At 41.7% G+C, this 14,685-nt stretch overlaps 1 protein-coding gene across 47 annotated transcripts in view; it reads right to left on the bottom strand.

Moving 5' to 3' along the window:
- RBFOX1 (RNA binding fox-1 homolog 1) overlaps positions 1-14,685 on the bottom strand; it is a 2,636,561-nt gene that overhangs the window by 50,156 nt on the left and 2,571,720 nt on the right. For 45 of the 47 annotated variants that reach the window (XM_039490574.1, XM_039490577.1, XM_039490576.1 and 42 more), the window contains one exon: positions 459-498. The exons of the other annotated variants lie outside the window; for them this stretch is intronic. In XM_039490574.1, the coding sequence (XP_039346508.1) occupies positions 459-498 (40 nt within the window). The remainder of the gene's footprint in view (positions 1-458; positions 499-14,685) is intronic. 47 annotated transcript variants of the gene reach the window in all.

The raw sequence follows: 14,685 nt of genomic DNA, 5'->3' as shown, positions 1-14,685 counted from the left end.
GCATATACTTACATTCCCTTGTCATCAATGGGACTTAAGCATGTGCTTAAATGTTGCCCTGAATAGGGACGCTTTCCTGAATAAGAGCCTTTGTCCAATAGTGTTTTCAGAATTAAGGTACTAAAACACTGTTCAATTTGTCTTGAGTTTTAAATAGTGTACTTAAATATTTTACTTAAAAAAATCTGAAACTTTAATTTTGAGGGGTGAAAAAATCCAACACTTTTCTCATTTTTGCATTCATTCAGCACTTGATTGAAGAGTTAATTCAGCTCCACTGAACAATGATAGATGTAATGAACAGAAAGAGCTTCCAATATGAGAGATATTCCTCTCAATTCTTTTTGACAGGCAAGGGATGGTAAATTGACAAAACAGAGTCAAGCAACGCAGCAAACTTGTAAAAAGAATGACTCTGGTAATGTACAAGGACAGCATGCACATCAATGAATACTTACATAAATGTCTGCACCATAAAATCCATCCTGGTAAACAACACTGCAAGGATGCACACACAAAGAAAAACATCCATATTAGTGCATTTCCACATGCAAACACCACCAACCCCTGCACTGCTGAGGTTAGTCTTGTCACAAGAACGGAACAGAATAAAGGGGCACTCTTCACATTGGTTAAGGAGGTTGGTAATATTAATCCACTCTTCTTTTGAGCTTAGAAAAGGGAAATTGGACGGAGTGTTGTAACAGCTGTATACTGTATGCCAAATGCTTAGTCAAAGAGAAGCAAAGGGTTACAGTATTACAGAACAAATGCCTTTGATCAGGTTCTCAAAATGGGTCTGAATTTTGATAAGTGCAGAACTTAATTTGTGCCACAGCTTGCCATAGCTGAGCCTGGCATATCTAGGCTTCACAGTTCACAGCCCCAGAACCTCCAGGCTTGCTGCATCAGTTATGAATGTAAAAAAAATTGCTTGAGCCCCGGCACCCCTTTCATTACAAATTAAGCACTGGATAGGTCTCCCCTTTTCCCCTGAATAAAAACGTTCAAAGGACAATACCCTGCCATTAATTTTTAAGCACAACTCCCATTCACTTCATTGAGGGTAAAAATTATAGAATAAATGTAGAATATGGCCGTAAGTATGCTTGCACTGAGTTGCATAAAAGTTTTGTTGAAAACTAGTTTGTAGTATGCTATACAAATAGTCAAACCTTGCATTACAAAGCTTTGCCTTATTTATAGGAAACACGGGGTAGTTTTCATTTACAGGACATTTTTACATGAATATTAATTAAGCACTGGCAGTGGAATAGGTAGTGCAGCTCCAAAGGTGCCCATGCATCTCAGAATGTCCTAGGAAGCTCAAAAATTTGTATCACTTTTAAGGCTGCAGGTTTGTCAAGGTGTGAACAAAGCCATGGATAGTGTTTGTCAGTTTGTCGGAGACTTTTTCCTGTGTCTGTGACTCATCCAACAGCAGTGGCTCCAGCAACTCCCATGGCCGGGCCTGATGCCTTGCTCTGGGCATTCCAACTTGGTGTGCCACTCTGTTTTCTCCTGCCCAAGCCTCTGTCATGACGGAAAATGAGGGAGCACATGGGCCAAATTTCAGAGAGTGCCAAGTTGCAACACCCAGAGCATGGCAACAGGCCATGTGGGATGCAGGAGCTGCTGCGATTCCCCTCGGTACTGGGCCAGGATTAGAGTTGCAGCGCTGGGATGGGGAGGGTGTTGCTATGAGTGGTACTGCCATGGGAGGGAGCCCACACCAGGGCCCATCTTTCTGTTCCTCTGACACTGTAATTGGCCTTCGGATTCTTCCCTATTTAATGGCATGAACAAAAGATTTCCTAGTAAGATGCTGATTTGCATCCTTTACATGTAGATAATATCCATAAACCTTAAACCAAAGCACAAACCAAAAATAAATAAATAAATGGGCCAAATATAAACAAGATAACTGGCATGAATCTGGCTCCAGGAATATGAGTGAACTGGTGAAATGTGTGTAGAGATGCCACACATGCCAATTTGTAAAAGAGCTCATTCCTGCATGTTGTGCTATTTACTATAAAAAACATCTGTTTTGAAAAAAAAAATATTATTCATATAAATTCTGTTTAAAAATTTTAAACAGTGTGGAAAGTAGATATATTTTTTCAATTGCCTGCAGCATTATCTTTTTGTGCTGTGATCATGGAAGCGCTCCCAAACTAAATAAGATTTGTCATTACTTGGATAGGAGACTTTGAAGATAGGTTTATGAAAATAGATCCTGTCAGACTAGCTTGATATCTTTTTTTGATGTAATTACACGTTTGACTGACATAAGCTATAGCAGTGATGTAATATACTTAGACTTCTCTAAGGCATTTGATTTGATACCACATGTCATTTTGATTAAAATTAACATGGAATATATTAAACAGATTAAAAACTGGCTAAGTGATAGGTCTCAAAATATAATTGTAAATGGGAAACTGTCATCAAACGGGTGAATTTCCAGTGGTATCCTGCAGGGATTGGTTCTTGGCCCTATGCTGTTTAACATCTGTATCAATGACCTGGAAGAAAACAAAATCATCACTGATTAATGTTTGCTGATGACACAAAAATTGGGAGAGTGGCAAATAACAAAGAAGACAGGTCACTGATTCAGAGTTATCAGGATTACTTGGTAAATTGGGTGCAAACAAACAATATGAATTTTAATGCAGCTAAATGTAAATGTAGACATCTAGGAACAAACAATGTAGGCCATACTTACAAAATGGGTGACTATCTTGGGAAGCAGTGACTTTGAAAAAGATTTGGGGCTCATGGTGGATAATAAGCTGAACATGTGCCCTGTGCAATGCTGTGGCCAAAACAGTTTATGCAATCCTGAAATGCATAAACAGAGGAATCTCAAATAGGAGTAAGGAGATTATTTTACCTCTGTATTGGCAATGAAGTGACCACTGATGGAAAACTGTATCCAGTTCTAGTGCCCACATTTCAAGAAAGATGTTGATAAATTGGAGAAGGTTCAGAGAAGAGCCACAAGAATGATTAAAAGATTAGAAAATATACCTTATAGTGACAGACTTAAGGAGCTTAATCTATCGATCTTAACAAAGAGAAGGTTATATTATGGTCTGTAAGCATCTACATGGAGAACATATATTTAATAATGGATTTTTCAATCTAGCAGAGAAAGGTATAAACACAATCCAATGGCTGGAAAGTGCAAGCTAGACAAATTCAGACTAGAAATAAGGCATACATTGTTGACAGTGAAGGTTATTATTCCACTGGAATAATTTACCAAGGGTCATGGTGGATTCTCCATCGCTGACAATTTTAAAATCGAGAATGGACATTTTTCTAACATATATATGCTCTAGGAATTAGTTTGGGAATGTTCTATAGCCTGTGTTATACAGGAGGTCAGACTAGATGATTACAATGGTCCTTTCTGGCACTGGACTCTATGAATCTAAGGAACACGTATATGAGGAACCGTGACAGTGATTAAATTGGTGGGACCTATCCACTGAATCAGCGCTGAATCAGTGGTATTAGGGGACACTGCTGTTAGGCAAGATATACAATCAAGATCCTGACAACATGTGGCCATTAAATTTCTGGTGGCATTTTCCACAGGAACAGAAGTGTTAATCTTAGTCCCTTGGCCACATTACAACTTTGGTGAATACGCTATACTGATATAAATTCCCCTGCAGGTTCCATTGGATAAGTTGTTCTACTCTTCTTATCTGTAATTGTTATTTAGTGCAATTATGTTGTTGTTAACATTTCACTCCAAAGGTTGCTGCATTTCAGCCAAGACAAATTATCAAAGTGTCTGGCTTGCATTTTAGTTTAGAAATCCTTCAGGATGAAAGGCACTAATATATAGCAAAGTGATTTCAATGGAGTTACACTGCCATAAAGCTGGAATACTACAGTGATGGTGAAGGCCTGCTCATTTTAAAACTTGGAGTAAACATGTACTGCATGTTTCTCACATGCATGCCCCCCCCGTTTTTTTTCAAAAAGTATATAACAAACAAAGGCTTTTGCAGCCTAAAAAGTCTGATTTTCAATATTGGCATTAACTCTAGTTGTTCCATGGATTAAATATCTAAGTGCATTTTTTTTATTAATACTCTCAATTTGCCTGGGGAAAGCACCTGAGTTGTAATCCTAAGAAAAGTCATATTTGCATTTTCCATAAGCACTTTTATGTCAAAGAGACATCATCTTATCAACTGGATTCATATGTTCAAATTCCAAATGGCCATGCTGTGTTCTGCTGACCAAATTACTCTGAAATATATTCTCAACATTATTTTTCTCAATAGTTAATCAACAGTTACTACGGAATAATAATATGGGTGAAATCCTGGCTCCACTGAAGTCAATGGGTGTTTCTAAATACATTAAATGATGGGGTTTTTTTTGTTTTTTTTTTAATTTAAGCAATATCTGCAGGTGCCACAGAGGTATTACATGATCATGAACAGCAGTAGAAGTGGCTTACAAGATACTACTAAGATCTGGTCCATACTTCGCCAAAGTTTGAGAAACCCTATTCTAGAACTCTCATGCAGTGAGGTTTTTCCAATGACATGCAGTATAAATAGCCATACATGTCGGAAGGTGAGGACGCCTTATTATAAACATATGACGATTCCTTTTTAAAAGGAATTATCTATTTCTTTGTTTCAGAGGCCATCATTACATGATGCAAAACAAGTCAGTGCTACTGCACAATGCATCCTACTTCTTCAATACAAAAAAGCAAATATGAACTGTATGTTCCTAATACTAAGGCTGGTGATTCAAAAGAGGATGGATATACGTAGCACAAAGGTCAAGTGGATTATGAACCTGCAGCTGTTCCATATATCAGGCCAGAGTAGAACAAAATGTGTACAATGAAGACTTTTAAAAATGGAATGAACAAAACTACAGATAGTATAACATTAATAAAACAGTTTTGTGAGGGGGTAGCTAGCCACTCCTATTTCAACATTGTCAGCTAGTGCTCCAATCTCATCCAGCATTGCAGTAATGAAGCATTTTAGTTCTACTATCTTACTATATCTTACTCAAACAAGAATCTACTTGAAGCTACAGTTCCTAAGCAAAAAAACTTCTAGCACAATATCACTGGATAGTATTAAATTTATGAAGGGCATAGGCGCGTATGAGTAATTGAATGGGAAGTCTCTCCCAACCCTTTTAACCACCTTCAATATATTTCCTGTTCGGGACAAACTCAAACAACACACCATTCTTAAATTGCTGAAGATTACAATATTCCAGTTTTAATTATTGTCTCAACTATACAAGGACACGATTCCCTCGTGCACACAAGGAAAACAGATAAGTATTTTCAAAATAAACAAACAGATGCACTCTGAGTTCAACACGAGCCAAGACAGGACCTGGGAGTAGTTATGTTGTTTGACTTCAGATGTAGGAAGGAAATGTTGTGTAAAGCCTCCGCTCAATCCAGTAGAATGTGATTGTAAGATTTGTAACTTTTCAGTCATTGCTAGTATGATCATTAAGTTCTGTAACCTTTTGCTAATTTTTAGTCATTGTTAGCATAGCCTTTTAAATTTTGTAACTTTTGCAAGCTTTGTAACCTTTTCAGTTACCACTTGTATAACCTCCAAGCTTTGCAATATTCCATCACATGATCAGGGAGAGTGTGAATAAGGGAATGTGTGTGGGACTGGGAAGAGGGCAGGGGCGGCTCTAGCCATTTCGCCGCCCCAAGCACGGCGGCACGCCGCGGGGAGCGCTCTGCCGGTCGCCGGTCCCGCGGCTCCGGTGGACCTCCTGCAGGCGTGCCTGCGGATGCTCCACCGAAGCCGCGGGACCAGCGGACCCTCTGCAGGCACGCCTGCGGGAGGTCCACCGGAGCCGCCTTCCGCCCTCCCGGTGACCGGCAGAGCGCCCCCGTGGCATGCCGCCCCAAGCACGCACTTGGCGTGCTGGGGGCTGGAGCCGCCCCTGGCGGAGGGGAACTGCAAGAAGAAAAGAGCCCAGAGCCAGGTGTGTCTGATGTAATCTGCCCTGAGAAGGCAATCATGGGGTGCTGTAAAGAAAAGAAGAACCTGGTATGCATGAAAAGAACGAGATCTGGGAATGCTTCTCATGACAGACACAGAAGGAACACTAAGTGTATGTGACAGGAGCCACCCAGTTCCAATAAAAGGAAGAAAGCACGCTCACAAGCTCTCTTCTTCTTGACCTGCTCACCGGGCCAGATCCATGACCACAGGCAGACACACCAAATCTACTATGCTTTGGCTTCTCTGCTGTCTCCGGTAACTCTCCACTTGTGTGTGGGTGCATGAGGTTATGAATGAGTTGAATGAATAAGCTACATCCCTTTTCTGTTTGATCCAATAGTGGCATTTAATAAAACCAATATAAGTGTAACCCTGTGTTGGTTTCTAGTGAAATCTAAGTAACAGGAAGTGCCGCATTATAAAAATTGATGTATATAAGTCTGCTAACTGGGTTGTTAGTTAGAAGTGTAATCCTGGGAAAGGTATTCAGAAGTATTCTATTATTTAAATTTTATCAGTGTTCAGGAAAATCAGAAAAAGTGAAATTTTTAGGGGGATATACTCAGCCAGTGTCACCGACTCCTGTGCCAGCCTCCTCCCCAAACCCCAAAGCGAAGGGAGAGGGCACGTCTTGGGGGTGTTGGGGAGACATGGCAGAGACGATTTTCCAGTGTCGTAAGTTCCCTGAAGGAACTTATACCAGTGCAGTAAGTTAGAGCTGCTTCTCGTGGCTCTGGATCAGCCACAACAGGCTCTCTGCAGCTGCACTTCTCCATTCTATTTGAGCTCCAGAGGGGAGAACCAAGCCCTAAGATTTCAGCAATATTTCCTTGGCTGCACTGCATGCAAAAAATAATTTTCTGACAGCAAAATTAAGAAAATATTATTGAGAATATCCATTACATTGTGTGGGTGGGAGGATGGGTGTGGAACAGAAACTCACATGCTTAGGGTTGCCAATTTTCTAATCACACAAAGTCAAACACCCCTGCTCCGCCCCTTCTCTGAAGCCCCGCCCACGCCTTACCCCTTTTCCGAGGCTCTGTCCCCTACTCATTCCATCCCCCCATCACTCACTCTTCCCCACCACCCACACTCACTTTCACCAGGCTGGGGCACAGGGTTGGGGTGTGTGGGGGTGAGGGCTCCCTCTGGGGCTCTGAGGAAGTGGCTGCCAGGTCCCTACAGCCTCTAGGCAGATGAGTGGCCAGGCAGTTCTGCACAGTGTGTGCTGCCTTTGCACCCTTAGGTACCGCCCCCCGCAACTCCCATGTGTTGTAGCATGGCTGACAGTGCTGTTTAAACCTTAAAAGAGTTCTGGGAAGTAAAGAAAAATGAGATTTCTTGCACCCACTCTCTGCTCCTCCCTCCTTTTCCCCCATCTTTGTGATGCATTATAAAAGTTGGTTAAAAATAAGTTTGTAAAAGGTGATTTATCCCCTTGATTGTTTGTAATATCAGCCATATCAGGAATATCAAACCATATATTATTTTCCAGGAGCAGTGTTCCCTAGATGACCCAGACATGGGGAGTTAGAACTCTCAAACTTTAAATGAAGGGCTGGAGAAAAACTTTTCTTCCAAACATTTTTCAGGTGTTTGAATTGCAATCGGTGTTAACAAGAAGAAAACAAAACAAGTTTTAAACAGCCTGAATAAAAATCTCTTCCCCTTTCAGTTAATCTAGGCTTCACTTCCTTTGCAATTTAATGTCACAAACCCACTAGTTCTGCATTTGTCCCTTACATTTTTCAGGAAAAGCAAGGTAGAAATCAATTTATAGTGTATAAAACCCCAATATTTTTCATCGGCACATCACCCTTACTTAGATGTATGGAGATTTTTATCTCCACTTCATTGAAGTAGCATTAACATAGGGTTGAATCTTGAATTACCTTATCAGGCCAAGTCCCACTGAAGTCAATAACAGCTGACCTGAGTTAGGCCTGAGAATGCATTCTGCCACCCTTTCTCATACTTTATACCTTAAGTACCCCTATTGAAATAATTGGGACTGCTTGTGAAATATGACACCACTGTCTATTGAATAAGTATGCTGGGTTTTTTTTTAAATACAACAGTTTATAAACAGCTTTGGGTATGAAAGAAGAAAACTACTATCTACAATAAAATTTTATTCACTTTTCATTAAAGTAAATATGTTCTGGGTCAGGGTAATCCTCCATCTGTTTGTCACACTCTAGACCCACAGAATATTCATGATTTTTATATAAAATATGAAGTATTAGAAATATTTTATTTACGTGTTTTTTATATTAGATTTGCCTCTCCTGTCTCCTTGAACACTGTCACTTCCTTACACTAGCATGCAATTTCGTCTTTAAACTGAAGAAAACATTTTGCTTGTTCTCCTCTTGTCCTCCTCCTTTTTCCAAAATCAAGGTCAAATCTTTTTCCTATTTGTTTCAATAATACAATTCGTTATGGAAGTAGGATTATGCCCAGAGACTGGACTTCATGGGATTAGCACTTGAGGAGGTCAATGAATAAATTATTATGGATTATAACAATAAAGCTTTTCACTTAAATCTAGTCAGCAGCTAAGCCAGGTTTTGTAACTGAAGAAAATTGGGATGGAGTGAGGGGCATGAGTAATTCGTGGCCATCTTTCAATTAAAAAATCTTCTTGAAAAGCCATCATACCTACACATAAAGGATGTGGGGAAATGTGTGTGTGGGTGGTGGTGGTGGGCGGGAGGGAACTACACCTTCTGCTGCTGTATATGGGACATTTCATCCAAGAACATAAAAACACTTCTGAAAATCAGGGCAATCATTTAGTTTCCTTATTGGATTATCTGCCTTTGGGCACCGACATTTGAAAATGTTGGTGTAAGTGTCTTTCCCAAGGTCCCACAATTAGACAGTGTGAAGTCCAGGAGAAGATCTTAAGTTCTGACTTCCAATCTTCTGTTCTAATCATTATAACATACTTCCTGCATAAAATCAAAGGAAACCACCCATTGACTTCAGTGAGGTCAGGATTTCAACCTAGGCCCCTTAGGACCACAACAGTCCTTAGAGTTATCATTCATTTGCATAAATTGATCTTAAATTTATTTATTTTTTAAAAAATATATTAAATATTTTGCATACACTTCACAAAAGTAGAAAGAAAAGAGACTTACGGTTTACTAACAGGTGCTTCAGTGTCATGATTTTCTAGTCATGCAAGGGAACTTGTATTTCCTGTCTACTATTTCAAAACATAGGCCCCTATCCTGTGAAGAAAAACTTAAGCATGTGTTTAAACTCAATGAGCGAAAACCTGGCTCCACTGAAGTAAATGGCGAGCTACTCATTCATGTAAAATTATGCACAAGTGTCCTATGCCTCTTCGCAGCCCTTCCTGAGACTATTTAATGGTGGTGCCTTCCCAATGCCCCTCAGTTCCTTCACACTGGAATCTGTGACTGAAGACTCAGATGTAGAGGGGATGAAGGGTCAGTTGCGGAACACACCTCTGCACCCACGTCTCGAAGAACAGTTACAGTATTGGCAAGTAACCATTTTTCCTTCTTCAAGTGGTTGCAGATATGTATTCCACTGTGGGGATCTGCAAGCAGTAACAAAGGAGGTGGGGCTCAGCATCTACTTAAATAGTGCCTGCAGAACTGTTCTTCCCAAGCTTGCATCTGACCTAGAAGCAATCATTATGTTGTAGTGTTTGGCAAAGATATGCATGGAAGACCAAGTTGCAGCTCTGATTATGTCCAATATGGGAATATTCCTGAGAAATACCACAGATGTGGCTTTGGCTCATTGAATGACCCAAAAGCCTTTGTGGACGCGTGGCATTTGCTATACCATATGCCATTGTGATACAGGAAATAATCCATCTTGAAATTGTTTGTGCCGAATCTGCTTGATCCCTCATCTGGTCCACATGGGAGACAAAAAGCCAGGATGATAATCAAAATGATTGAATCCTGTCCAGAGAGAAAACCAAAGTTTGTTGTATATCCAAGGTATGAAGTCACTGTTCATCTGCATTCAAGTGTATCTTAGGAAAAAAATACAGGCAAGCACATTGGCTAAGGTGAAAAGGTAAAACCACTTGGTTCAAAATTTTTGGATGTGGCCTGAAGAGAGGTTTTGCCATTAGGGCCTGCAGTTCATTTACCTCCTTGCTGATGTTATAGCAATAAGAAAGGGTGTCTTCTGGCACAGGAGAAGCAGAAAGCAGGTTGCTAGAGGCTGGAATGGAGGCCCCATTAGAGAAGCAAGCACAGTGTTAAGGTCCCACAGAGGAACAGATTCTTTTCAGAAACCTAACAACCATCAGGGTAGAAAATGCTGATTCCCTTTGGATCAAGGAATGTAATCCTGACAACACTACCAAATGGACCCTTAATGAGCTGATTGACAGACCTGATGATTTAAAATAGAACAGGTTTACAAAATGCCATGAATCCGGGCTAGTACCGACTGAATTCCCTGAACCAATGACCAAACTGAAAAGCATATCCACTTGCCCAAATAAATTGATCTAGTAAATAGCTTTCCACTATTTAGAACCTGTTGGACTGCCTCTGAACAGCTCTTTCCCACCTGATCTAACTGTACTGCATCCATGCCACGAGATGCAGATTGCTCAGACCTAGATGCTGCAGCTGACCATGATGTTGGGACAGTAGGCCTGAAAGGAAGGGAAGAAGTCTGAGAGATTGGACCAAGAGCCTGTAAAGCTTGGAGAAGCTTTGTCTTGGCCAGGCAGGTTCAGTGAGTTATCCGTATGGCATGATCCAGCTTCGGTTTGAGAATGACCTGAGGGATGGGCAAAATATGTGTGTGGGGGGGGAACATACATTAGCACCATTCTCCAGTTCAGTGGGAAGGCATCAGTCAGAGATCCCAGACTGCAGCCTCTCCCGAGGCTGGCAACGCCCGGACACCCTTTCCCTTCCCCCACCCCACTCACAGTTCCTTCTTACCAACCATGGCCTGAATCAGAGCTCCACATACTTATTTTTCTTCATGCTTACTGTGCCACAGTGAGGTTTCTCTGTGTGCTTTGTACATAGTTTTAGCTTAGTAGTAACCCTTAGTTATTTAGTTAGCTAGCTTTAGTAATATTATTAGTTATTTGTTAGATAATAAACCTGGTGCTATTCCTTCCCCAGGTTTTAAGCACTGTCTTATGTAGGGTGGCTATCTGGAACAGCAACCCCCTAGACTCAATGCTTGTTGCTGGGAGAAGGGAACAGTAAAGTAAAGTGCTCTATCTGCCAGTCATTCAAAAAGAGAATACAAATTGCCAGGCACCTATGCCTGAAGAAACATCTCACGGAACAAGCACTGAGACACACTTCAGCTCCCTCCAGGCCATCAAACTACTTCAGAACTGGCACTAGCTTCTGACAGACCACCAGACTCAAATTCTTCTCTATAGAGAAGAAGGGACAATTATCCTTCCTCTGATCTTTGGAGGAAGAGAACTAAAGAATAATCAGAGCCATTCCAGGGCTGAGAGAGATTCTTCCTCCTCTTCTAGGAGGAGTGTGGGACATTGCAAAGACTCGTTGAGTGCCCAAGATAGAGCACTACCCACTACCCAGTAGAGAGCAAGAACAGACTGGTCTCATATTGTTAATTCCAATACTGTCTGTGGGATGTCCATTGTGTCTGGTACAGACTACATTAGTTTTGGCATTTACTATATTGACCCCACTGGCTTCTCAGGCAGCAGCTGATTTATTTTGCCTATCCATCCTGGACTCTCTTCTGATACAGGAGTCCTCAGCTGTGCTGTTGCCCTCTGTGGTCGCAGGCTTGCCCCAGTTGATTACTCTGGACTATGGACTGTTGCCAGATTCTCCCTCAGTACCAGTTAAGAAGCCTGCTAAAAAAGATGAATCCAGTCCTGTCATTGGCATTGAGGCACCCTATTTCAGTACTGACATAATCTTTGGCCCCAGTGATACTAATCCCAGCTCCACACCTTTGGTACCAACCTATTTTACAGATACAGTACCGACCTCTGCACTGGTACCAATGACTTTTCCCAAACTGAATTTCAGTGCAGCCTCAATATCCCAATCAGAACGACACCATCATACTATCTTCTGTACCGATGCACTGTTCTCACTGGACTACAGACACATCGGGGCCCTGGCAGGTTTGACCCCTCTGTTGCCTGCAGACTGTTCGGAGGATTCCTCTCCCTTGGGCTCAGAATCCTTCTCTACCTTCTCCATCTCTTTCCAAGTAACAATCATGGAAGTCCTCTAGACCTTCTCTGGAGGACCAGCACCAGTATTAAGACTGACACTGTTCCTATAGCAAAGACAGAAGTTCTTGGCCTGGTAGATACCAGCCTCCTGTGCCATATTAATTTTCTTGTTAGCCTCCTTGGAATCCTTGAGGCTCCTCCTGCTCTGCAAGGTCCCAATAATTCACTCATGCCAGAGCAAGGTCACTGAATCCTTCTAAGAATCCTGTGGCACCTTATAGACTAACAGATGTTTTGCAGCATGAGCTTTCGTGGGTGAATACCCACTTCTTCGGATGCAAGTGGGTATTCACCCACAAAAGCTCATGCTGCAAAACGTCTGTTAGTCTATAAGGTGCCACAGGATTGTTTGCTGCTTCTACAGAACCAGACTAACACGGCTACCCCTCTGATACTTGAATCCTTCTATTGTCTCACCTGGATTGGATAGAGAGACTGATATTGCTCCCACTGAACCTGACCCATTATCGCACAGACAAGCCTTCCCACAGGAGAGTTTACTTGCTTCACTTCCTTTGTCGTTATCCTCAGCAGATAATTTCACTCATCTTCACCTGTTTCAGAAGACTTTAAGCTTTATCACAACCATCTGAGAGAATGGCTACAGACTTGAGCATCCAAGCTGAGTTTGTCTATAAACTGGTGGACATTCTTCAACCTTCAACCCCAGGAGGGTAACCCTCCCTATAAACGATGTTCTTTTGGAACTCACAAAGTCCTCATGCAAAGGCAACTGCCTTACCTCTCACAGTGAAGTGCACATATGTGCTCCCTCCCCCACCCAAGAGTACTGCTGTGCAAAGTTCTCTGGCTTCGGCACACTGGGCGCACAGACACCTGAGAGAATACATGTGTGCAACCATTCAAAGAAAAGAAATAAAATTACTATATGCTAGGGTGCTCCTAGCTTAACACACAAACCTGTTCAAGAGCATCCTTTGTTGATTAATTTTAAATATACAATATAGCATTTTACTTTTAAACTTTCTAAATGACCTTTTCTAACCATATTTAAGCTCTCCAGATGGCTGTTTATTGCCCCTATCCTGCAGTCTTTACTGAAACAAAACTTCCATTGACTTCAGCGGGAATTTTGCCCAAGTAAGCATCTCAGGATAAGGCCCCAGTCCAACTCAGCCTGAAGTCCATGGGAGTCATTCCATTGACTTCTGCAGGAGTTGGAGCAAGCTCTTAAGAAGGTGAGTTTTAATGTCTATGCTAGATAATAGTTGTGCTGACAACTGAGAATCCATACAGAGTGTGGTGGGAACATGGATGGGTGAGTTGGTGGAGTGTGAATTAATGGACAATGGATGCCTTAGGGTAGGGGCATCAAAAAACAGTACAAAAGAAAGCAGAATTCACACCAGACTATGAGAGGGAAAAAACCTCAATATGTTTCAAAACAAAAATATTTGTGGGAAAAAAGCTCTCTCTTCAAAATGATTTGGCTGAGGTTCATCTTAATTTAAGTCTAATACTTCTAAATGTTATGCTATGCACACTAGATATTGGAAATGAAGAATTAAAGGTATACAAATGTGGTCCTAGTACTGTGAAAGTTACTAATATTACTTAAAAAATGAAATTCCTCTATATAGCAAGTAAAGGAATAATGTTCCCCATGGACAGAATTTGGATTTTTTTTTAAACAAATTCATTGAATTTAGAGCTAGTGAAAGATGCAGGCTCAAAAACATGGGAATCAAGGCTGCAGTAGTGCAATATACCCTACATCAAGGGTTTCCAAACTTTTTACTAAGGCAACCCACCAACTACCTTTTGTCTTTTTTTGTGACTCACCATTACATATATGCACCCTCTACCCTGGCAACCCCCAATCCCACCCACCAACCCCTCAACAGCAGCTCCTGTCTCACAGGGCTGGGCCCGACTTCCTGCTCCGGGTGTTGCAATGAGGTGCAGAGGGTCACAGTGCCCCTCTGTTTTTGCCCAAATGCCCCTCTGTCATGATGGAGGGGCAGCCAGGCCAAATTTGAGTGAGTGTCACGGAGGGATTGCTAGGCCAAACCTGAATGGTGCACCAGGCCACAACAACAGCTGGAATGGGGAGGCAGGCCAGAAACTGTCACAGCAGGGTGAATGCAGGGTGGGTTCACTTTCCAACTGTCCCCACAATCTGCTGGGGTCTCCTGTCTGCATCGAGCTGGGAAAAGTTAATGTTTGGCTAGGCCAGGGCACAGCGATGGTTTAATCCAGCCGTGGATGTGACAACCCATCTAGAACCTTCCTGCAACACACTCATGGGTTGAAACCTACTGTTTGGGAAACTCTGCCCTATACTGCTGTCTCAAAAAACCTCACACTGGAGCGGGAAGGACCATCTCTAGGGCTGAGTGGGTGGCTCAATAGTCACAGTGGGATAATTATTAATTT

The sequence above is a fragment of the Mauremys reevesii genome, linkage group 10 (genome assembly GCF_016161935.1).
Source record: "Mauremys reevesii isolate NIE-2019 linkage group 10, ASM1616193v1, whole genome shotgun sequence".
In the NCBI taxonomy this organism is placed as follows: Eukaryota; Metazoa; Chordata; order Testudines; family Geoemydidae; genus Mauremys; species Mauremys reevesii.
Note: the sequence above shows the minus strand (reverse complement) of the source record. Positions and strands in the feature narration are given on the sequence as shown.